General features: G+C 39.7%; 1 protein-coding gene across 1 annotated transcript in view; it reads right to left on the bottom strand.

Annotated features, from left to right (window-relative positions):
• adgrb2 (adhesion G protein-coupled receptor B2) overlaps positions 1-26,234 on the bottom strand; it is an 836,040-nt gene that overhangs the window by 83,419 nt on the left and 726,387 nt on the right. Inside the window, exons 26-28 of the mRNA XM_060904734.1 lie at positions 15,882-15,921; positions 15,667-15,681; positions 12,393-13,114 (exon numbers count right to left, since the gene is read on the bottom strand). Coding sequence (XP_060760717.1) covers positions 12,393-13,114; positions 15,667-15,681; positions 15,882-15,921 — 777 coding nt within the window. The remainder of the gene's footprint in view (positions 1-12,392; positions 13,115-15,666; positions 15,682-15,881; positions 15,922-26,234) is intronic.

Below are 26,234 nucleotides of genomic sequence, written 5' to 3' on the forward strand. Positions count from 1 at the left end.
CAGGGCTGACACATAGACACAGACAACCATTCACACTCACATTCACACCTACAGTCAATTTAGAGTCACCAGTTAACCTAACCTGCATGTCTTTGGACTGTGGGGGAAACCGGAGCACCCGGAGGAAACCCACGCGAACACGGGGAGAACATGCAAACTCCACACAGAAAGGCCCTCGCCGGCCACGGGGCTCGAACCCAGAACCTTCTTGCTGTGAGGCGACAGCGCTAACCACTACACCACCGTGCCGCCAATAGATTATTAGATTCTAATAGAATAGATGAACCAAAATAATTGGGGATCTTTTGTAATGGGCCCCGACTCGTTACAAGTATGAACAGGTCAGCCTGAAAGTAGAAAAGGTTGAAAACCCCTATGATAAACTAAGGCAAAAATAGAAACAAATATTTTTGAGTGATATTTTTCGATATCTCAGAACAAAATCCTGCAACACTGGATTAATTTAGCAGTATCACGCCCATTTTATTGATTTAATTTGAATTTTTTTTAATGTAACGAATATAATATAGAAATAATGAACATGAGCATAATAAAAACAATGTCTATCTTTATACCTGCCTTTATTCATAATTTGTGAGAAGGGTTCTTCATAAGTCCTGCCCATTCCATGTTTCATACGGTAATATCCATTATTTTTATTTTATTTAAAGCATATAACCTTTATAGATTATTAGAATTAATTAGATTTATATTATAATTTGATTTGAAATACGTAATTACAATTACATTTGAAATGAACCCTATTGAAGGGCGGCACGGTGGTGTAGTGGTTAGTGTTGTCGCCTCACAGCAAGAAGGTTCTGGGTTCGAGCCCCGTGGCCGGCGAGGGCCTTTCTGTGCGGAGTTTGCATGTTCTCCCCGTGTCCGCGTGGGTTTCCTCCGGGTGCTCCGGTTTCCCCCACAGTCCAAAGACATGCAGGTTAGGTTAACTGGTGACTCTAAATTGACCGTAGGTGTGAATGGTTGTCTGTGTCTATGTGTCAGCCCTGTGATGACCTGGCGACTTGTCCAGGGTGTACCCCGCCTTTCGCCCGTAGTCAGCTGGGATAGGCTCCAGCTTGCCTGCGACCCTGTAGAACAGGATAAAGCGGCTAGAGATAATGAGATGAGATGAACCCTATTGAATACAATGCTGACGTAACAGACTTTTGAAAGCAAATACTCTGTCTATGCATTTATAATCTAATCTACTCATGGAAAAACAACAAAAGTGACACTTTATGATAATCAGAGATGATACGTTTGCAAGAGAAAACAAGCAAATACTCTGAACACAAGCTGCAGTGGATCAACAGTCGCTTGAGTCTCATCTCCTGAGATAAAATGTCAGTCATGGTGTTTGTGAAGAGAAGCTGCCACCATCGCTACAGCGTAAGAGATGACATGTGTGCATTGTGGATAATTTCACAGCTCGTATTTAAATGGTTTACAAACTGACTCTATTACGCTAAAATCTCTTGCACTGTGGCACGTAACCAAGAACTCGATCCCAGAATTACATTCATGCTTAGCTTGCAAGCTAGCAATTACAGTGCTTTTAATCCTGTTTAAGACAGTGAGAAATCAGGGGTCTCTTTAGTTTATTACTTGTCACACTACAAGATTATCCCAGTAAAGTCTTGGACAGACTTTGCCACACTGTGTTCTCCATGTCAGAAAATATGATGACGATCCTCGAAAAATAGACCTATGATTCACGAAAATAACTATACTCCACTTCTGTCAGTAATCAACCTGGGGTGGGTTTCCTGATAACGCTGCCCTTTAGGGCTAAAGAGCGAGTTGAGAGACTCTCTTAAGCAATGAACATTGTTTCTGTACATGGTTTTCCCGAACTCAGTCGTAAGAAGGAGTCTAAAGAGCAACAGGACGAAGAGCGGCTTTGAGGTGCGCGTTCCTGATATCGGCATTAGTAGCTGCTAAAGGCGATCGTACTGTCGTTGCTGAAGGCATTAGTAGTTGCTAAATCCAGTCGATAAGGTCACATGGCGTTTGTTTTTAACCAAAATCTAATGAAATATAAAGTGTTTAAAATAAGATACTATTTCGTATCATCTGGAAGCGTGACAGATATAATGTGGCAATTAATTAATGAAACTATTTTACGTTTTTGGCAATTTCTTTTATTCCAAGTGTGTTTTTAATGAAATGAACAAACTTTCACACGAAAGAATAAGTAAAGAATAAGCTAAATAATTAAGCAAACGTGTTTCCTGTGCTCGCTCATTTCACTGTTACACCCCCGATCATGCAGTCAGGGTTGTTTCAACAGTGCAGAGTGGGCAATGTTCTTCCTTATATGTTCGCGTGCAGAAAGAGAGAGAGAGGTTTTGATCTGTGTGTAGTGTGTACCTAAGGAGGTTGACTTGACCATCTTATATCCATCCATCCGTTATCTGTAGCCGCTTTATCCTGTTCTACAGGGTCGCAGGCAAGCTGGAGCCTATCCCAGCTGACTACGGGCGAAAGGTGGGGTACACCCTGGACAAGTCACCAGGTCATCACAGGGCTGACACATAGACACAGACAACCATTCACACTCACATTCACACCTACGCTCAATTTAGAGTCACCAGTTAACCTAACCTGCATGTCTTTGGACTGTGGGGGAAACCGGAGCACCCGGAGGAAACCCACGCGGACACGGGGAGAACATGCTGTGAGATGACACACACACATATATATATATATATATGATGTTAACCCAAGATAAACAAAAATCCAAACATCCACCACTCAGGGGCCCACTGGGGACCCCCTGGGGCCCAGACATTAATTTAGTTCATATCTGCAAAATTCCGGGTCATCCCTGGACCTACTTGCCAAATTTGGTGAAAATCCGTAAAGAAATGGCAACATTAGCTTAAGACAAATAAACAAAAAAGCAAACTCTGCCGCTTATGACATATGATCAAAACCTCTCTCTCTCGCATGCACACACACACACACACACACACACACAAACAATATCAGAGGTGCAGAAATTTGTCTCATTTATGACACTAAATTAATCAATCACTCGTCTAATGGAGTTAAATTTGATTAAAAATGTGGTGACATCAGTGTTACATTCCGATATCCATATGCAATTCCATAACATATTGAAATATATTCATAATGTGTTCCATATATTTATTTAATAATTAACTCGATGTACTTGCAATGTACAAGAAAAATAACTGAACACCATCAGTGATTCAACACCAGTTTCCCCCGGTGACTGTGAGAGTCCCTCGGAGGCGCTGTGTATTCTGTGTATTTGGCTGTGAACAGGTCGCTCTTTGTTGTGAACGAGTGGTCCGGGTCTCTTGTAAATTCAAACTAAAGGACTACTTGGGCTACAATGTTGTTCGGGAAAATCATGTTAGCTTGATGATGGATCTTCAGAGGTAATTTAAGACTCTCTTGGCCTTAAGAGGCTTTCGGGAAGCCCAGCCCTGATCTGGGATCAGAAAGAAAATAAACCTAAACATTCTTCAGAGTCAGTTTGAGGGAATAATGTTTTTTCTGCCGATTAGCATTTGGTTCATGTCATGCCATTTCTACTACCTTATTTGTTTTAATCCTATTCTGTCCTCCCAGTGTTGGCTTTTAGACAAGTTCATAGCATCAGAGATTTCAACACTGATTTTTCTTTTTTTTTTATGAATAAATTAATTTATTTATTGATTGATTGATACTGGTATAACTTTGTTGTTGATTGTTTTTGGTTGTAGATACAGTGTAAGAACAAGTGTATATAAAGAGTTAATTCTGTGCCAAAATAGCAAAATATTAATGATCAAAATGTAAAAACATGAAAAGCAAGTCAAAATTAAGCTCCACACTCATATATATATATATATATATATATATATATATATATATATATATATATATATATATATATGGGTCTGTCTCAGAAACTGGGTACTGTGGGGGTACCCCACTAAATATACTCAGTCAATAAACTATACGGTTTTGAATGGTGATTAGGGTGCATCAGTTGCCCCCCAAAAATGAAAAGTTCCTCCGATCATGATGCATTTTTGTTTTTATGTTCCTTTTGGTAAGAAAACACACTGGGTGAAATATTTTGACAAAATTCAAAAGTTTAATGGTGGCACCAGGAGCTCAATGTTATGGAAAAAGCTGCTATTTTATGACTTTTATGACAAAATTTTGATCACTTTTCATGAAACATTATGGCACCTTATAGAGTATACCAAATATCTTAGATACTGTAGACAGTATGTCTAGAATGTCTAAAAATATTTGGAGGTTTATTTTAGGGTGTCACTAGCATTATCTATCAATGTTATAGCCCTGGTTTTAAGCTTGCCGCCTATGCACATGCTAGCCCCTATTAAATGCAAAGGTTCTTAACATGATCTCTGGGTCACAAGAAATCAATAAATGGAGTCCGACATTGTGATTCAAACCTTATGCGAAAACATAAAATAAGCGTTTTTTGGCAAAAAATTAACCTCATAGTGCCACCATTAGACTTTTGAATATGGTCAAAAAATTTTACAGGATGTCTTTATTGGTGAAAAGGAACACCCAAACAAAAACGCATCAGATTTTATGAAAGTGAGGGCAACTGATGCACCCTAATGGTGATGTTGGTTTTAATTTGAAATAAAATGATGAAAGAAATAATACAGATAAAACTAAATCTTTGATGTGAATACTCTATTCAGAATTTGGCAAAAATTCTGCAAATTTGTGGAAAAATGGCGGCTTGATCTGGGACATGATAAATGGTTGACTACATCATGTTCCCTTAAAAAGGTTGTAGTCCACTGAAAAGTCTACAGTTATCACTAATCATTTTAAGTTGTAACTTTATCCACCTAAGGATTGGTGCGCTCACAGAATAATCATAACCATAATAAAACATCATGCAAAATATTTCATCACCGTCGTAACTCCATTTTCCGCAGACCCAAACCCAATATGATCGTGTGTTTTGATCTAAACGGAAAGCCTCAGGGTCAAGGTCACGACCTCACCAAAATTAGTAACTTTAAATCATTACACCATATGAAAATTTAGTTATAAATCTGTGATTTTTTTTTTTTTTTTAATGAAAGCTGAAAGTTAGGTATAGAATATGTTTCTTACAGAATATGTTACGATGGTAGCTGGTCTTGTATGAATTTCTGAGCTATAAAATGAGTTGTGGTCTATTTTTTACCGTAGCGTGTTATTTGTGTGCGGGGAAGGACACACATTAACAATTTGCATGTGTAGAATGGAATTTTCCACTCCGACAGTTAGAAGTTGATCGTGCTTCCATTTGCGGTCTTTCTGTTACGCGGGTGATCTGTTCGGACGTTATCGCTGAAAAGGTGAGTTTTGACAGTTTTATCTTGTTTTAGTCGTGCAGTATAAGGCAATAGAATGTTTCTTTTTCATCTTACTTTCATATTTTGTAGTGTTTGTGTATTTTTGGCCAATATTTTGCAACCATGGTCAATATAGATTGAACTTTTGATAGAATCTACGGCCAGTCATTTTGCCCCGCCCCCACCTCGCACTTCGTCCGGTGCGGTAGTGATGTCCCGTTGCTCGCGCGCCGCAGCAGAGACCCGCGCGACCTTCAGCCGGTACAGTCGCTGTTCTTTTACCACCGCCGTTATTCTCATCTTTCGTTCTTGGTTTTTCCATTGTGTCCTATTTCGCCATATCAAATCCCCAAAATGTATCATATTATTCATATTTAAGTGAATAATCAATTCAGTCATCATAACTTGGCATTTTTAACCCAAGCAATCAGAAAGAGGAAATTTATTCAATATTTTCACTCATCTGTGAAGGAGGGGCTTTAATTCTTCATGATGTAGTTATTTTATACATAAATCAATTTTACAAAAGCATTTGAATTGTAATAAACAAAAAAAAATGTTCCACAGTGGAGGCCAGATAAAGCAAGATGCTATCTTTATTCTTATTAAACATGACAAAAGAAACATTGAGTGTTCGGTAAATGCAAAAAAAAAAAAAAAGTAAAATTAGAAAATTAATTTTTTGACCATAATGTCCCAAATGAGAGACCAGTTTCTGAGACGGACCCGTATATGTATAAATAAAAGACATGAGCGTTTTAATGGGAAATACAACACTCTGATTTTTCATATAAACTACATCCGGAATAATGAGTATAGCATATTTTCCAATATCCTCGCTCGTGAGGAAATCGATGAATACTTTTGATAAATTTGGGTACTTTTTGTTGTGAATGTGTCTATATAACAAAAAGAAAATCACACACTGGCTTGAAGATATGAAGTTTATCTTCTTGTGTTGAAACATATTTCACTTGTTCGCGATGCTCACTCATGAAATATACATCCACCACTCGAAGATAAACTTTATGTCTTTGTGCCAACATGCCTCAGAAATAAAGAAACTAAGAAAGACGATAAGGAGCAGTAAACATAAACATAATAAATGAAATAAAGTCAATAGTTGGTGCAACGAGATGATAAAAATAAAAAATAAAAATAAAATAACTCATAATCTCAGGTACAGTGAGTGCAGTTTTATGTGGAAATGAGCTGTAGGTTTTACTGAGCATCTTACAGAACCAGCCACAGTTCTTCTGGACACTTTGACTGTCATACTTGCTTCTTCATTTTGCACCAAAACCCAGCAGCCTTCATTATGTTTTTGTCTGAAAAGTATATCTTTTGTAATTTTATGCTGGAAAACTCATCTCATCTCATTAGCTGTAGCCGCTTTATCTTGTTCTACAGGGTCGCAGGCAAGCTGGAGCCTATCCCAGCTGACTACGGGCGAAAGGCGGGGTACACCCTGGACAAGTCGCCAGGTCATCACAGGGCTGACACATAGACACAGACAACCATTCACACTCACACCTACGGTCAATTTAGAGTCACCAGTTAACCTAACCTGCATGTCTTTGGACTGCGGGGGAAACCGGAGCACCCGGAGGAAACCCACGCGGACACGGGGAGAACATGCAAACTCCGCACAGAAAGGCCCTTGCCGGCCCCGGGGCTCGAACCCAGGACCTTCTTGCTGTGAGGCGACAGCGCTAACCACTACACCACCGTGCCGCCCAATATCTGACTTGTGGATTTTCTTTTCTTTTCTTTTGTTTGAAATTTATGGTACAAAATCAACTCAATAGGTTTAGAACAGGGTTTAGAATATTTGTGCAGTCGCGTTTGTGAAAAACGGTTCGTTTGGAGAAATCTCTCTCTCTCTCTTTTTTAAAGTAGAAATATTTAAAATGTATTATATAAAAGAGCAATTTCGGTCAAAATCAAAACAGCTTGAGATATTCAAATCAAAATAAGTCTGTTTTTCTCATTAAATGACCTTTATTATTACAATTTAATATCAAAACAGCTCTACATCAAAAGGCTAAAAGCACTTTTTTATGTGTGTGTGTGTACTTCCTGTGATGCTCTTTAATTAAATGTACTGCACAGCAACTTGTGTGTGTATGTGAGACACAATATGACATTTTTAAAGTTTAAAAAGTGCTTCCTAAAAGCGTCCCATTTGACCAGCACCCCTGTAAAACCAATTATGCCTCTGTCTCTCGCTCGCTCTCTCTGTGTGTGTGTGTCCCTTCTAATAAAGGAGGACAGAACCCAGACACTTCCTTTTGGCAATGCAGCTTCCTCCTCCATCTGTCCCTCTCTAAGGGACTGGAGTTAATTATAGACCCACAGACACATATATATATATATAAGCGACACATATGGATGAAGAAATACACACCCCATGACTGGACAGACAACATTTTGACAGGGTTTTTGGAGCAAAGATAAAATAGGGCTATTTTGGAGGTTATGACAGTAGCCAAGAGAGGAGTGTGAATAAGGATCCAGATGCTGAATATCCGACCCAGTTATCTATCTGGATTATGAAATGGATGATGATATGACGGTTCCAGATACCAGCCTAATTTCATAACATTTAAAACAGTGAATGTTTCAAAGCTCCCTTGAGAATCTTTGGATAATTAATATACATGAGGCTGCTGAGTGTATGTAAGGGTTTGTATGTGCCAGACATTTTATTCATTCCTGTCTACAACTGTTCAGTAAGTTTTAGTTTGGTTGTCTGGAACTGCTATTTTTGCCTCATTATTCTTGTCGTGTCAGTTCAAATAATTTCTCACCACATGCCTGGTGTCCTTTCTGCTTGTCGCCCTTCTGACATCCCATTGTCTTCATCCCTGGATACAGAGTCCAGCAATTTCTGTCCACTACCAAGAATTGGTTTTATTTTGCCAGATATGCCAGAATGCAGTAGCGATGCTAATTGCTAAGACGCAGATAACTGACTGAGTCAATAACATGCGTCATGTACTGTACAGACAACGACGATTAGCACTTCTATTATTTGGTTGAACTACAGGACGTCGCAACGCTTTCAAAAAATACAAAGCTAATTGCCGCACGTCGTGGTTCCCATGGCAACAAGCATCACATGCTTATGCTTTGGTTCCTGCTTGGGTCCCGTCTCAAACCCCGACCCATTCCACACTTCATTGTGTTCATCTTTTTGGCATTAACTCGTTTATTTCTTTGTCGTTTCTCTGTGAAGACTCATCGTGCATTTACAGTGATGGGAAACAAGTATTTATAACACTTTTGTTTTTGGTATTCAACATATTTCCAGTGCACACATTTATCCACTTCAAAAGACACATCTTTTAATTTTGTACGTATTCATAAGCACAAAGACCTCAAGCATTCCTGTCAGTACAACTAATTCAATAATATTCAGGTGGAAATTCATGGAAATAATCATCCCCGGAAAGTTGTGTCAGGCAAGATTTCACAACAAGCTCACAGACTAATGAGAAGGAAGGAAAGCTAGCAGTCACTTGGAAAGAATTGCAGGATGACCTGAAAGCAGCAGGAACAACAGTTACACAGAGAACAATAAGCAATGAATGGCGCAATTGTCTCCTCTGCCGTGCAGAACATATCTGCGAAAAAAAAAAAGCATTTTGAGAAATCTGAACTCTTTTGAAACAACATACTTTGATGCAATGGAGTTAATATTAAATAGAACTCTTTGGCGATATTTCAGCTCATTGTGTTTGGAGAAAATTGTTGTGTGTATGATACTAAGAATAGCATACTGGCACAAAAAGAAGCATGGGGGTGGGAGCATCATGATCTGGGGCTGCTTCTGCGCAAACAATACTGGGGCGCTACACGCCATGAATGGGGTGATGTAGTGGGACGTGATTGAGAACTTGAATTTCATCAGCCAAGAAACCGGGGAGAAGATAGACATTTCGACAACCCCAAACATACAGCCAAAATAACCCAATAAGACCTCGCATGAAAGAATCACAATGAAAATTTATGAAGGATTTTGAAATTACACATCCATCAGACAGCCTCCGGGAACCTTCGATAATTAAAGACAATTTGCCACAAGAAATTGACCAAATTTGTACCTCGGTGCTGCAAAAAACTGATTACTTATTACTGTCGACTTCTCAAAGCTATAACTCCCAAAGACAGCTTTGCAGCAAAGTGCCAACTTTGGTAATTTGTGGTGTCTGAACACCTTCATCCCCCACAATTTTTAAAAAATATATATATATATCTTTATGCTTATGAATATATAAAATTTTGTCCATATTTATAAGCAGTCAAAACACATCTCATCCCATCTCATTATCTCTAGCCGCTTTATCCTGTTCTATAGGGTCGCAGGCAAGCTGGAGCCTATCCCAGCTGACTACGGGTGAAAGGCGGGGTACACCCTGGACAAGTCGCCAGGTCATCACAGGGCTGACACATAGACACAGACAACCATTCACACTCACATTCACACCTACGCTCAATTTAGAGTCACCAGTTAACCTAACCTGCATGTCTTTGGACTGTGGGGGAAACCGGAGCACCCGGAGGAAACCCACGCGGACACGGGGAGAACATGCAAACTCCACACAGAAAGGCCCTCGCCGGCCCCAGGGCTCGAACCCAGGACCTTCTTGCTGTGAGGCGACAGCGTTAACCACTACACCACCGTGCCGTGTCAAAACACATCATGCGTGTAAATTTAAAATGGACATACTCACTGTAAGTGGACTAAATAATAAAAACAAAAGTGCCTGAACACTTATTTTCCCCCACTGTATGTCGGAGGGGAACCATCAGGGGCTTCTAGGCCTTCAGAGAAGGCCCAAACATATCAGCATTTCAAATGTTATATTTAATTTCTTTCATTCTTTCATAATTTCACTATAATGATTCTCTTCTAATTCTAATTTGGCCTCATTTTCAATCAAATTTACTTTAGAAATGAAAGGGTTACTGTCCTGAAAACAGTAAAATCGAGTTATCCAATGAGATTTTTTTGTTTGTTGTCTCCAGGCTGAGAAGAGTTTAGAGCTGCTCACTCATTGGTTAGGACTTCATTGCCGGGACAGAAGGCCATGGCAGTGCATGTTTATGTAGGAAGTGACAGATGAATTAACCAATCAGATTTTGATTTATAGTGGGAGGGACCAAAAATGTATCACCCTCGGCCTTTTCAAAGGCTAACGTGAGCTTAACTGCGAGTCGGCGCAGCAGTGAAGTCATCTTTCAGCCAGTGTACTGTAGCATTCATCAGTAGTGTTAGCGAATGCTAATGAAGTGGTCAAGCTAGTGCTATCTATCGAGAGCAAGTAGCACAAGCTAACAACTGAGAAACTAAGATTTCTGTCTCCAGACGCTTCTTCTACGCACACTCACGACAGTATTTTTCACTCAGACTTAAGTATTCATTTCACTGTGTAATTTACTTTGTTACTTTTAAAATCAACGTCGACAGCTCCACACAACGGAGTGACCTGGCAGCCTGCCGCTAATCCCTTGTAAAATCCTTTGCCCTGTTTTTTTTTTTTTTGATGTCTGGCTAAGTTTTGGCTGAGCTGAAGTCCCAGCTCTAATAGTAACAGTTTGCCATTGCTGTACGTCTTTAAGTTTGGGCCTAATACAATGCTTCCTGGTTTCACTTTTTCAGTTCTTCCAATTATGATCATGGATTATTGTAATACCCATGTATTGAACCCCATCATGGACTTTAATAATGTTTCATGATTGGGCCTAAATAAAACATGCACCAAACATATCTATGTACTCACATTCTGCTTCACTCACCCACACTTTATACTGATGGATGCTGAAGTGGATATTCCCCTCTAACCAAAACAATACAAGTCATCCTAGTGGTCGCCCAATGGTGGAATCACTGTCCATTTGTTTATACACAGGATCTTCTCTTTTCATCTGCTATTATCTCGAGAGCTGATCAATGATCCTTGTTTGAATATTGTTTGGCAGTCTAGTGAAAGCTAGTCTTCATCAACTTTGATAAAAATAATTAAATAATATTGGCTGGCATTGAGTGGTATATCAGATATATTTCATTCAGCTAGCATGATATTGAATGAGTTGAAGATGAGTAGCTGAATGGAATATATCTGATATACCACAAAAAAATCCATTATTATTATTATTATTATTATTATTATTATACATACACATTCCTTTTGGGTGTTCAACGTGTCTCTTTCAAAATTCTCTCAAAATCTCCCGTATTCAACGAAGCAAACCTGGCGGCCATGTTTGTCTACAAATTGTCACAGTCGCTCGCTAGCACAGAAGTTTTACATCGCCGACGTACGATATCATGTTATCTTGACAACCGTGCAGTATCGTAAACCATATTCAACACTCATTCTCCATTGGGTAGAGTGACGTAATACATGTAGGATAAGCGATATGCTAACAATATTGCATGCTACTGAACCAAATGAATGAAACCCACTAGAAGGGAATAGAATACGTTTTTTTTTTCCCCCATAAATACAGTGTCCTGTATGGATAATAATTAGGGATACTTCATGACTAGTGTTTATAACTTTCATGCGCACTAGTGCCAACCCTTAAGCTGTGGCTCTTTCTTTTGCTCTTGTTTTTGCTTGGGTAAGTATCATTGTCACCCGCGGCAAAAAGAATCCCTTTTTCCCTAAATCAAAAGTTAGTTCTTTATCTTGTCAGCAGGAAAAAGTTTGATAAGACTGGTTTGGACTACCTGTAAGATAGTGCTTTAGGCAAACAGCTCTGCCAAATAAGAACTGTGCAAACTGTTATTTGTCTCATAAAAAAAAAAAAAAAATCATCCTGAATATTTCATACCTACAGTCTTACATTTTGCATTTGTTTTTCACAAATAATGAAAGAAAAAGATCTCAGTAGTCGACTCTGACCGTTGCAGGACGATTATACACTACAAGAGTGCTGCCAGTTTTATCTCTAATTACAGATGGCCTTGTCCTAATTTTATCAGGACAGGTTTAAACCAAGGTGCCAATGAAAAGGATGAGCTTTACTTACTTCCAGGGAGCCAGCTGAGACATTGGTATTGGCGCTACCCAAATTGCGGGGCAGGGTTCTGGTGCGTTCTGCTTTGCCGGAAGTGAAGATCTGCCTGATGGATGGCCGGCTTTGCTTCACCTGCAGTGTGTGGGCACTGGCGAGGCTGGGTACCTGCTTGACAGTACCATAGGAACGGTTCAGACCAACACCAACATGGTCCACAGTGGCAAAGTCCGTTGGATATGGCTCGCTCTCAGCTGGGTGAAGGGTCATGGGTGAAGGGGGTGGAGGAAAAGGCGGGTCATCCACGCTGATATTGAGAGGTTTTTCCTCTTCCTGTATCGGACTGGGCTTGAGGCTGACTGTCCGCCGTGGTAGTACCATGTAGTCCCCTTCGCCACCCCCTGCACTGCTTGCTGGGTCAGTGGTCGCAGTAGACGACCGTGCCCAACCCAGTGCACTCTCTGTGCACAAGTAGACTGGTGCAGAACGCTGGTGCTGGCCCTGCTGTTCCACATTGACCTCCTTTTTCCGGGGCGTCTCGTTGAGCTCATTCAACGTGCCCAGAGTTGAAACCTGTGCCAGGAGGTTGGGTGGGGGGATGTTGCCGGGCAGACTGCTGAAATTGATGCCTTCTTGGTGGGTGGCTAACTTGGGATCATCCTCATCATCCAGGGAAATCCGCGACAGTGTGCCTGTGATGCTAGCTGGGTTGCATGTGTTCACCTCCTTGAAGATGACTGAGAGAGCGAGAGAAGGAGGAGGAGGAAAGAAAGAAAGAAAGAGAGAGAGAGAAAGAAAAAGAGAAGGCCCAGAGGGTGGGAGGACAAGAAAGAAAGAGAGAGTGCACACAAAGGCAGGAAGAGAAGAAGAGACAGAAGCAGAGGTCGAGTGCACAAGACAGACAAGATAGACGGCAAGAGACCACAGAGCGAAAAAGTAACAAGCAACAAGTGAAAGCACATCGCAGGTGGGAGAAAATGAAAAAAAGACGAACAGTGACAAGTAGAGAGACAGTGTACCAGAGACAGATTGTAGAAATGTAACAAATATATAACAAAGGCCACAGAGTTAGCCCAAGTGTGTAGATATTTGAGATTGCGAGAGGCCAGTGAGGAAAGAATAAATGATGGCAGGATAATAGGAAAGATAAGAGAGAAAGAATGAGTACAAAAGAAGCCAGAAATCACAGGGTGAGATGAAAGAAGAAAAGAAACCATGTGCACACGTTGGTATATTGTTGAAATGGAGCATGCAGGTGTGGAGGAATGAAACAGAAGTGTGGTGAAGTTTCACAGGTTTGCATGCACAGAAAAATTCAATAATCCTCCTGGAGGAAAAGGATTCAAGATCTTATTATCTTAAAAACAAACATCACTCGAGAAGGTTCTCATGCTTTTATGATGACTACCTAAAGTCAAATGCAAAAAAAAAAATCTGGTCGGACATGAATACTTGAGTTAGTAGTTTCCTAATAATGTCATTCATATGACACTGAAATATTTCTGCTAAATTCACTACGCATTCAGGTTGGCGTAACACTTTCTATGAAGCTTGTATTCAGACTCGTAAATCATTAGAAATGTGCTTCTGATTCTTGGTCGTGATTCCTTATAATCACAGTTATAATGATTTATGAGTTATGGGCTTCAAAGAAATTGTTGCACTGTGTTCTGCAAAGTAAAAAGGATTTCAAAGTGATTTTCTGGTTTGAACTCAAGTAGTTTCTAACGTTTTTAAAAGACATTTGTAGAAAATCTACTGCGTTCTGAAAATCATGGATGTTTCCAGTGTTTATGTTACGGATTTGCTTTATGCTGTTATTAGTTTAGGCAGTTCTACTCTGATGATCCAGTCATTTCCAATTAGTTAATAGTTATTCCACAAAATCGAGTCGTACGTGAGCTGACAGCTGGCGAGATGCGTAGCACCGAGCTGGCTATAAGTATGACGAGATTGAGTGGAATAACTGTTGTATTCTATCCACATTCACTGGATTTTGAGAAACAGAGCATTTTTTTGCAAATTCGATACATAAAAACTTTATACAAAACTTCCGACAAAATCATTTCTGCTTAGAACGTAAACAAACTGGCGAAATGCATCAGTGTGCAAGCACTTACGGATGCAATCGCAGGGGAGAGCAGATGCATCCCAAACTGCAAACTGCGCCAAATTGGGAAGCTAGAATTGTAGTTAGGGACGGGCTACGGGTGTAGTCAGTCAATTGGCAAACAGGACAATGTAGAGAAGACGAGGTCGAAATGAACGTAAACAGGGATCTTAACGTGAAGTCAGGAAGAAGTCAAACCAGCTTGGTAAAGTCAGGTACAGGGACACAGAACAATACTTCGCACTGAATGCATGTGTGAGCTGTGTTTATATATATATATATATATATATATATATATATATATATATATATATATATATATATATATATGCTGGGTGACTGCAGGTAGATCGGTGACAGGTGATAGAATTCTGGTGACGGGGGCTCTTGGAAAGTGTAGTCCGGAGCGGCCATATATGGATGCTGCTCCGAACTTGGGCTTTCAGCATCGTTACTGACAAAATGACAGTAGCAATTTGTGAAAAATGCTATAATAATAATAATAATTCTTGGAAAAAAAAACCCAAAACAACAACAACAACAAAAACATTCTTACCATGAAATACTTTCATCCCATATTTTGCTGCTTTTTTTGTATTTTTTAGGGTTTTGTTTTTGAGTAGAGTTTTTATTTCGTCCTTGGTTGGTTCAGCAACACGCTCCGCCATTTTGTTTTTCTCTACTCGCGGTATATGAGCTGATATCCTAGTAGCAGCCAAATCAGAGCAAGCGATTGTTCATATCCAGTGAATGTGGACAGATTAATAATAAATATTGTTTTAGAATAGTGTTTAGATCGCAAAGTGTTCATATTCTACAGAACAGTTTTGCAACATTTTCTGAGTTCACAGACACCACAAACATGAACAGTACAAACTAAATACAGCCAAAAGTCTGAGATGTATTGCAGTTTAGTTCAGCTTCATTTTAACTTTATTCAACAACGTCTCGAAGTTTTACTTGCACTCTTTTGGACCTTGGAAACCTGCTTGAGTATAGAGGCAATTTTAAATTCTTTTTTTTCAGGATTTTTTTTTTCCCCTGGCACTGACTATGATATACTGTACATACTGCAATGAAATAATAAATTCAATGCCATGCATTTTTGATGCAAAATAATAAAAAAAAATCTATTGTAACTGAAATAAAAAAAGCATGAAATATTGAAATAAAACTTACATGGATGTCCTCTCTCTGGAAATAATGGGAAGACAATGTTAAGCAATGTTACTATTCATTCATTCACCCAATAAATCTCCATTACCAATGTGTTCACATAAAAAAAAAAAAAACCATCCACAGGTAGCTATAGACTAACACGCAAACAAGATGGAAAGAGAACTACTGATAGAAGAAGAAAAGAGAAAAGAACTGAAAGACAAAGAAATACCGACCTGTTTGACAAGCCAAGTCCACGTCTTTCTCAAAATCAGTCTGTGTTGGAGAGTAGTGGAGAGAAAAATGAATTGATATGGGTAAATGGGTACAAGAGATTAAGTTCAACATGACTATGAGTCACTGTTTAAACTAAAACACTATTCAGCGGATATCTATTCCTGACAATACCTGGGATATACACTCGCTGGGCACTTTATTAGGAACACCCTGATAAAGGAAGAAGGGGAAAAAAAACACCCTAATAAAAAAAAAATAACACTGGGTTGTTTTACAATCCGGGTACGCAAGCTAAAAATCACATTTAACACGTATTATCTTCAATATCAAAAGGCTTGACTAAATAAACTTGGTTGTTTATTGTAGCCCTGTGATAGCTCTATTTACCATGCAAAAAAAAAAAAAAATTGGTGATTAACGTTATTTTTGGTGAACGTATGGGAATATATGTCATATTTAGCAAAATTACTCGTGTCATTTAGAAAAAGTGCTTTTTTGACCACAGGTAGCTCCAAAAGGGATGCACTTACATCATTCTTTATACCATAAAACACATATTTGGTTCCATATCATTGGAAACACAGTTAAGTTTTAATGTTGAATGCCAGTAAGTTTTCAGACTATTTTGATCAAGTTAGTATGGAATTGTGTCAAAAAAAAGTCCTCTCCGAGACAGCTAATTTTTCGATATAAAATAACATATCTAAAATGATTATTTTCATCCTAAAATGTGGTCAAGATATTGGGACATAAATATTAGAGACAACTAACACAAAGCTTACAGCCTTATATTGAAAAGCACTATGGAAGTAGTGGATTCTGAATTGTCCAAAGAAAAATGTCCTCTCCGAGAATCACTTCATTTGTTTCTCCCATCTTATAGCAGATTACACAAAACTACCATACACATATGCAGGGTGCGATTTGTCAAAAAACCAGAAAGGGGGATGTTGGTTTTTTTTTTTAATCATGAAACGTCACAAAATTAAGGTAACAATAGGCTAACAGCTCAATAACATCCGATGATATCAAATGAATAACACTAAATGAAAACGAACACTAAACCAGAGATAGTAAATTCATCTTCCTATCTCTCTGACTAAATACACGAACACTAACACACAACAAAGTTGGCATTGCTTGTCGCGTTGCTGTGATGTTTCTCTCCCTCCGGATTAAATGGACAGTGACTCGAAAATCACTGAAATACATGAATACTAAATGAACAGTTTGCTCTGATGGCGCAGTTCATGTGGCCTTTTCTGCTTTCCCGTCGGTGCGCTATCCGCCGCATTTCGCCCTTCTTTAATCCACATTTCTGCGAATTTCTCAGCAGGGAAGGAACGCACGTCTGGCCCATTGACAGCGAGGAAAAGAAGGCTGTCAGTGTGGATACATTCATTCTGTTGCGCTCATCAGTAAGGATGTGATTCATGGCGCTAAATCCACGTTCACACTCTGGATATTGTTATTATCTACAATGTATCTATTTGCTGGGGACGTTCGTGAACATCAAAGCTGCCACTTCGGGTCATTTTGAAAGTGAGTGCAATGTAGACCATAGAAAACTGTGTCACAACATGCCTGTCATGTCAACTTTTTTTTTTGGTTTGTTTGTTTTATTGACGGGGTTGTCCCCGAGGATTTTTTTTCAGCAGAGATAAAAACCAGAGGGGGGGATGATCCCCACCATCCCCCCCAGCAAATCGCACCCAGCACATATGTCAAAAAATGACCTGAAATCTGTTCTTTAACTTGTCCTTCACTTAAAAACTGGTACAAGAACCAGTTTGAATCAATTTGAATTGTGGACCCCTGTGACACAAACTTTGTACCCTGATTGTAAAACAACCCCACTTTATTAGGCACACCTGATGTTTTATGCGGTTCTCTAATCAGCCGATCCCTTGACTGCAGCACAATGCATAACGTCATGCAGATACACATGACCATCAAATGTTCATTCAAACATCAGAACGGGAAAAATTGTGATCTCAAAGTGTGACTTTCTTTCACTGTGGCGTGGGTGTTGGTTTGAGCCAGATGGACTGGTTTGAGTATTTCAGAAAGTGCTAATCTCCTGGGGTTTTCACACACAACAGTCTCTAGAGTTTACACAGAATGGTGCGACAAACAAACAAAAAAAAAACATCGAGTGAGCGACAGTTCTGTGGGTGGAAACAAACGCCTTGTTGATCAGAGAGGTCAGAGGAAAATGGCCAGATTGGTTCAAGATTTTTTTGCCAGGAAGGCTATAGTAACTCATAGCAACTCTTTGCAACCGTGGTGAGCAGAAAAGCATCTCAGCATGCAACAGCACAACACCATATTGAGTTCCAGTCCTGCAGCCAAGAACGGGAATCTTAGAGTCAAGAACAAGTTCCTATTAAAGTGTCCCGTGAGTGTGTGTATAAAGGATGAATACATCACTCAAAATGGATACAAATACAGACTGGAATAGGAGACATAATATATATTAATGCAGTGGGAAGTAAGATATGAAGCTTGTGGGACAATAAAAGACAGGAAGGTCCAAACATATTTCCAATTTCGGCCATGTAAACCCAAATACAGATTGAGATATGAATATTCAGGGCATTAAACAGATAGAGATATATTAGCAGCGCCATTTGCTGAAACATACTTCATACAAATAGTAAAAACAAAAATGGTTGTCAGTTGTTGTTGCCTCTTCAGGAGTAATTACACCATTAAGATAATGGAGAAAATGGAAGAAGTATTTATAGTTCTTCTGCTTTAGTGTCCCTCTTTTTCAGCTCTGACTCTTGCACGCAAGTACTGAGACACGTCACATCATGCAAATCAGTCAAGTGATTTTTCTGCTCTTTGGTGATGACACTCTCCACATCTCCTCATTTTGAGCTCAGTGGTTAGAGTTTTGATTGCTGCTGCTGCTTTTAGCAGGGTAATGGATTATGAATGATTTATTAAAATGGATTATGAATGATTTATTACATTAAACGCGCCATACGTATGCCACATATGGACAGATAATATGGAAATCATGCCTATTCATTTTCAAACCATGCTATCTTGCTGACAGATGAATAACATTAGCTTATTGCCATACTGCCTTCATAAGAACCCTCCAGCTGAACTGTTTTCCCTTGGCAACATATTTGGACAACAGCCTTAAGTGCACCTCTGGGTGGAAGAGTGGGTGGGTGGGTGGGTGGGTGGGTGGGGGGTGTTGAGATTGCATTTGGGGCATTATGAATAGGAACAAATAATTAGGGGCAGCCATTGCCTGAAGGTTAGAGAAGTAGCGTTGGGCCCAAAGGGTCGCTGGTTTGATGGAAAATCCATGACTGAAGTGCCCTTGAGCAAGGCACCTAACTCCAAACTGTTCCCCAGGTGCTGTGTGTGTTGTACGGTGCTCTGAATAAGAGCATCTACTAAACACCTGGATTGTTATTGTAAGTCATGACATTGGGACAATTTTCAGGAAATATTTTCCTAATCATTAGGACAATGTTAATCAGGCTATAGCTATACATATCAGTTATTGACTGAACTTTTCAATATCTATGTTTTTACTTTATTTACAGTTAATTAGGTACTTATCACATCTCATCTCATTATCTCTAGCCGCTTTATCCTGTTCTACAGGGTCGCAGGCAAGCTGGAGCCTATCCCAGCTGACTACAGGCGAAAGGCAGGGTACACCCTGGACAAGTCGCCAGGTCATCACAGGGCTGACACATAGACAACCATTCACACTCACATTCACACCTACGGTCAATTTAGAGTCACCAGTTAACCTAACCTGCATGTCTTTGGACTGTGGGGGAAACCGGAGCACCCGGAGGAAACCCACGTGGACACGGGAAGAACATGCAAACTCCACACAGAAAGACCCTCGCCGGCCACGGGGCTCGAACCCGGACCTTCTTGTTGTGAGGTGACAGCACTAACCACTACACCACCATGCTGCCCTAGGTACTTATTACAGCCCCAATTCCAAAAAAGTTGGGACAAAGTACAAATTGTAAATAAAAATGGAATGCAATAATATACAAATCTCAGAAACTGATATTGTATTCACAATAGAACATAGACAACATATCAAATGTCGAAAGTGAGACATTTTGAAATTTCATGCCAAATATCGGCTCATTTGAAATTTCATGACAGCAACACATCTCAAAAAAGTTGGGACAGGGGCAATAAGAGACTGGAAAAGTTAAAGGTACAAAAAAAGGAATAGCTGGAGGACCAAATTACAACTCATTAGGTCAATTGGCAATAGGTCATTAACATGACTGGGTATAAAAAGAGCATCTTGGAGTGGCAGCGGCTCTCAGAAGTAAAGATGGGAAGAGGATCACCAATCCCCCTAATTCTGCGCCGACAAATAGTGGAGCAATATCAGAAAGGAGTTCGACAGTGTAAAATTGCAAAGAGTTTGAACATATCATCATCTACAGTGCATAATATCATCAAAAGATTCAGAGAATCTGGAAGAATCTCTGTGTGTAAGGGTCAAGGCCGGAAAACCATACTGGGTGCCCGTGATCTTCAGGCCCTTAGACGGCACTGCATCACATACAGGCATGCTTCTGGATTGGAAATCACAAGATGGGCTCAGGAATATTTCCAGAGAACATTATCTGTGAACACAATTCACCATGCCATCCGCCGTTGCCAGCTAAAACTCTATAGTTCAAAGAAGAAGCCGTATCTAAACATGATCCAGAAGCACAGACGTCTTCTCTGGGCCAAGGCTCATTTAAAATGGACTGTGGCAAAGTGGAAAACTGTTCTGTGGTCAGACGAATCAAAATTTGAAGTTCTGTATGGAAATCAGGGACGCCGTGGCATTCGGACTAAAAAGGAGAAGGACGACCCAAGTTGTTATCAGTGCTCAGTTCAGAAGCCTGCATCTCTGATGGTATGGGGTTGCATTAGTGCGTGTGGCATGGGCAGCTTACACATCTGGAAAGACACCATCAATGCTGAAAGGTATATCCAGGTTCTAGAGCAACATATGCTCCCATCCAGATGACGTCTCTTTCAGGGAAGACCTTGCATTTTCCAACATGACAATGCCAAACCGCATACTGCATCAATTACAGCATCATGGCTGCGTAGAAGAAGGGTCCGAGTACTGAACTGGCCAGCCTACAGTCCAGATCTTTCATCCATAGAAAACATTTGGTGCATCATAAAATGGAAGATACGACAAAAAAGACCTAAGACAGTTGAGCAACTAGAATCCTACATTAGACAAGAATGGGTTAACATTCCTATCCCTAAACTTGAGCAACTTGTCTCCTCAGTCCCCAGACGTTTACAGACTGTTGTAAAGAGAAAAGGGGATGTCTCACAGTGGTAAACATGGCCTTGTCCCAACTTTTTTGAGATGTGTTGTTGTCATGAAATTTAAAATCACCTAATTTTTCTCTTTAAATGATACATTTTCTCAGTTTAAACATTTGATATGTCATCTATGTTCTATTCTGAATAAAATATGGAATTTTGAAACTTCCACATCATTGCATTCCGTTTTTATTTACAATTTGTACTTTGTCCCAACTTTTTTGGAATCGGGGTTGTAAATAAAATAGTTTTCTGATCCCATGTCCATACAGTAAATATCGCATATATACAGTGGTGCTTGAAAGTTTGTGAACCCTTTAGAATTTCCTATATTTCTGCATAAATATGACCTAAAACATCATCATATTTTCACACAAGTCCTAAAAGTAGATAAAGAGAACCCAGTTAAACAAATGAGACAAAAATATTATACTTGGTCATTTATTTATTGAGGAAAATGATCCAATATTACATATCTGTGAGTGGCAAAAGTATGTGAACCTCTAGGATTAGCAGTTAATTTGAAGGTGAAATTAAAGTCAGGTGTTTTCAATCAATGAGATGACAATCAGGTGTGAGTGGGCACCTTGTTTTATTTAAAGAACAGGGATCTATCAAAGTCTGATCTTCACAACACATGTTTGTGGAAGTGTATCATGACACGAACAAAGGAGATTTCTGAGGACCTCAGAAAAAGCGTTGTTGATGCTCATCAGGCTGGAAAAGGTTACAAAACCATCTCTAAAGAGTTTGGACTCCACCAATCCACAGTCAGACAGACTGTGTACAAATGGAGGAAATTCAAGACCATTGTTACCCTCCCCAGGAGTGGTCGACCAACAAAGATCACTCCATGAGCAAGGTGTGTAATAGTCGGCGAGGTCACAAAGGACCCCAAGGTAACTTCTAAGCAACTGAAGACCTCTCTCACATTAACATTAGCCAATGTTCATGAGTCCACCATCAGGAAAACACTGAACAACAATGGTGTGCATGGCAGGGTTGCAAGGAGAAAGCCACTGCTCTCCAAAAAGAACATTGCTGCTCATCTGCAGTTTGCTAAAGATCATGTGGACAAGCCAGAAGGCTATTGGAAAATGTTTTGTGGACAAATGAGATCAAAATAGAACTTTTTGGTTTCAATGAGAAGCATTATGTTTGGAGAAAGGAAAGCACTGCATTCCAACATAAGAACCTTATCCCTTCTGTGAAACATGGTGGTGGTAGTATCACGGTTTGGGCCTGTTTTGCTGCATCTGGGCCAGGATGGTTTGCCATCATTGTTGGAACAAGGAATTCTGAATTATACCAGCAAATTCTAAAGGAAAATATCAGGACATCTGTCCATGAACTAAATCTCAAGAGAAGGTGGATCATGCAGCAAGACAGCAACTCTAAGCATACAAGTCGTTCTACCAAAGAATGGTTAAAGAAGAATAAAGTGAATGTTTTGGAATGGCCAAGTCAAAGTCCTGACCTTAATCCAATCGAAATGTTGTGGAAGGACCTGAAGTGAGCAGTTCATGTGAGGAAACCCACCAACATCCCAGAGTTGAAGCTGTTCTGTATGGAGGAATGGGCTAAAATTCCTCCAAGCTGGTGTGCAGGACTGATCAACAGTTACCACAAATGTTTAGTTGCAGTTATTGCTGCACAAGGGGGTCACACCAGATACTGAACGCAAAGGTTCACATACTTTTGCCACTCGCAGATATGTAATATTGGATCATTTTCCTCAATAAATAAATGACCAAGTATAATATTTTGATCTCATTTGTTTAACTGGGTTCTCTTTATATACTTTTAGGACTTGTGTGAAAATCCGATGATGTTTTAGGTCATATTTATGCAGAAATATAGAAAATTTTAAAGGGTTCACAAACTTTCAAGCACCACTGTACATGTACATGTTCTCAGTGATACTCGCCTCATCTCTTGCAAGCATCACCAAGCTGTGAGCAGCATCAGGGCTTGAGTATTTTGGTTACCGATTTTGTTTACTGTGTTTTGTTCAAAATCGAGTGCTGTGACCTATATCGATTTTCAAAATAGTAACAAAGCACTTGTTCATGAATTGTCTTTGAAACGTTATTTAGTACTAATGAGCACATTTTGTTTCACAAGTGTAGTGTAAAGACTCTAAAATAAATAAATCAAATTAAAAAATTAAAGCGAAGAGCTCAAGTTTGATATCGGCTTTTCAATATATCGGCCAAAAAGCTAAAAAAAAAAAAAATTACAAAACCTTTCACTTGATCTTTCAGAAGGACCAAACAAAAGCTGTGATAATCAAAAGGTAAATTTTCTTAAAATAAACACCACTTGATATCGAATCAGTAGCCTTGGTGAACCACGAGGTGAATTTCATTTATCTTTTTATCTGCCGATTATCTTACGATACTATGAAGTTATAATGAGGTTTCTCTTATTTCGTTTCTGGTTCTGAAGTTTATCAAGAAGTAGAACAGGTAATCGAACTTGATCAGGATAAGTGCTGATTGGTTACGAAGTTTCGCAATTGTTCCACTCATTCTTACAACACGATGACACTCGTTCTTGTGTACCTTTGAGAACATGAGATCAACTTTTCATATCGCGAGATCACGATTCGTCGTTCTGGTGAAATGCATATGCATCTGCACAGTGTGCTATTGTTCCACTCATTCTTACATCACGATGACATAGTGGCTACTGCCTCACTTCGCCTCTATGAAGCAGTAGCCACAAAATGGCTGACATATCGGGTGGAGTTCTTTTGCGGACTGCCTTAAACACCATGACTAGAGTGTTGACTTCAACCCTTTTACGCAGGGGTTCCATCTCCATCTCCACTAACAAAGTTTCAGTAGAGACACGGTCCTGGAGTGTATGGCCTGTGATGATCCTTGCAGCTCGGTTTAACAACCTATTGAGTTGTAGTATTTGTGTTTTGTTGCACTGCACAGGACATGGCAGCCAGGCAGCGGCACTGTAATCCATGTGTGAATACAGCAAAGTATGACACATGGTTTGGAGTATTTCAATGGTAACAAATGCTTTTGCACAGTTTAAGGCACCCAGAAGTTTTCGTATGACTTTCTCAGTGTGAGCTGCCCACTGAAGATAGGGGTCCAGAGTTAGACCCAGATATGTGAATGAAGTGACCTGCTCGTAAACGTTCACTCCATCGTGGCAGATTTTCCAGCATGTCTGAGTTTTTGAGGAAGGCCAAACAACATTGATTTCATTTTGTTTGGGTGGAGTGAGATCTTGTTTACAATTAACCAATCCGCAACGCTCTTCAAGTCCTTGGAGACAACCTTTCCACACTAGTTTACCGAGCCAGCCAAGTAATATAGAACAGTGTCATCTGCATACATATGAATATTGCACCTTTTAAGGACTTGAGGTAAGTCATTCGTGTACAAACAGAATAACAAAGGACCCAATACACTTCCATCAAACATAGCTAAATGCAGGTAGGGACTAAAGTTTTGACCGGGGGAAGTTAGAAACCTTGTCTACACTACCATTCAATCCAGTCGAGCCAATGTTGCTTTACTGTTATACGCAATTTGAATAGAATTGCTGCGATGACCTAGTCTGGTTAACACCAGACCATATCACAAGTGAAATATGGTCTGGAATCTGCCTATTGAATTTCTCGTAGGGGAGGTGTGGTTTACGATTGTCAACGGCCGTTTATTGGACGTTGCGAATGTCTATCATTTGGCGTATACGTAGCCCATGGCCAATCATGGCAGTTGTACCCGGTGACGTAGTTAGAGCGACGAAGAGGCGAAGAAGAGAAGGAAAGAGAAAGAGAAGGCAAAACAAAAATAGAAAACAATGGCACCGAAATTATTTCACTTGTGATATGGCCTGGTGTTAACCAGACTAATTCAGAACAGTGTCTAAAGCTTGATCGAAAGTTTGGTTGGTATCACTCGCCGCCATGTTAAATGTGATCTGTAAACAGTCCCAAATAAACTACAAGCTTCCGTTTGTCGAGTAGTACGCGTCACCGTCTTTCCACCCCTCCCCACTCTCTGATTGGCTCCCTAACTCAGGCGAGCCTTTAGACCATAGTTTCCATGCTGTCTTTTCAGATCAGAACGATTGTGCAAAACAGCATGGGATTTCCCAGGCTAGCGATGACCTGGCGACTTGTCCAGGGTGTACCCTGCCTCTCGCCCATAGTCAGCTGGGATAGGCTCCAGCTTGCCCGCGACTCTGCACAGGATAAGCGGCTACGGATAATGGATGGATGGATGATGAATAGAATTGAGGAAATTTCACTTCACTGACGCTTGTTGTGTTCTCACTTTGTCACCTGCTGCTGTCACTAAAATCACACACACATAGAAAATGAATACTTGTCTGTCGCTTCACTGCTTGCGAGTGTGAATGTAGGGTTATAATGATCTCTCATCACAAAACTGCCTGGTGATATTTTTCTCTCTCTACTGTCGCTCTCCAAAATCAGCATAAAACTTTGTGTGATTGCTAACGTTGACAAGCGCTCACTTTTTCAAATCTGAAAAAAGCAAGCGCAAACAAAAACATCAAGCTTGTACTTACTTTAATGACAACATTGGGCCTTGTTTATCAAACTGGATATTTAGAAAATAAATGTAATATCCATGAAGATGATATCAAGTTCATTTGAAAAGCTCCTGCGTTCATTTTCTGTGGAGGAAGACTCATTAATGTAAACCTTGACTGACAGCTTCTCGTCATTTAATTGACATGAGTTATTACGATTTTAGATATTAATTATTCTATCAAGTTTAAATTGTTTAATTATTTCATTATGTGATCATGGATTGTTTCATATTAACCCTCTGGGGTTGAAGGATATTTTCTGGCACTCTAATGATTTTGCTGTCAATTTCAACAAATCTAAGCAGTATTTTCAAAGTCATATGACTTTTTTGTATTCAGCACAAGTTCAGCTACAATAATATTTATGTAGTATGTATGTCATGATTGTACTTTAAAAAAATAACAGATAAATGAAGATGTTGTAAAAA

This window comes from Neoarius graeffei, chromosome 22 (assembly GCF_027579695.1).
Source record: "Neoarius graeffei isolate fNeoGra1 chromosome 22, fNeoGra1.pri, whole genome shotgun sequence".
Taxonomy (NCBI): Eukaryota; Metazoa; Chordata; class Actinopteri; order Siluriformes; family Ariidae; genus Neoarius; species Neoarius graeffei.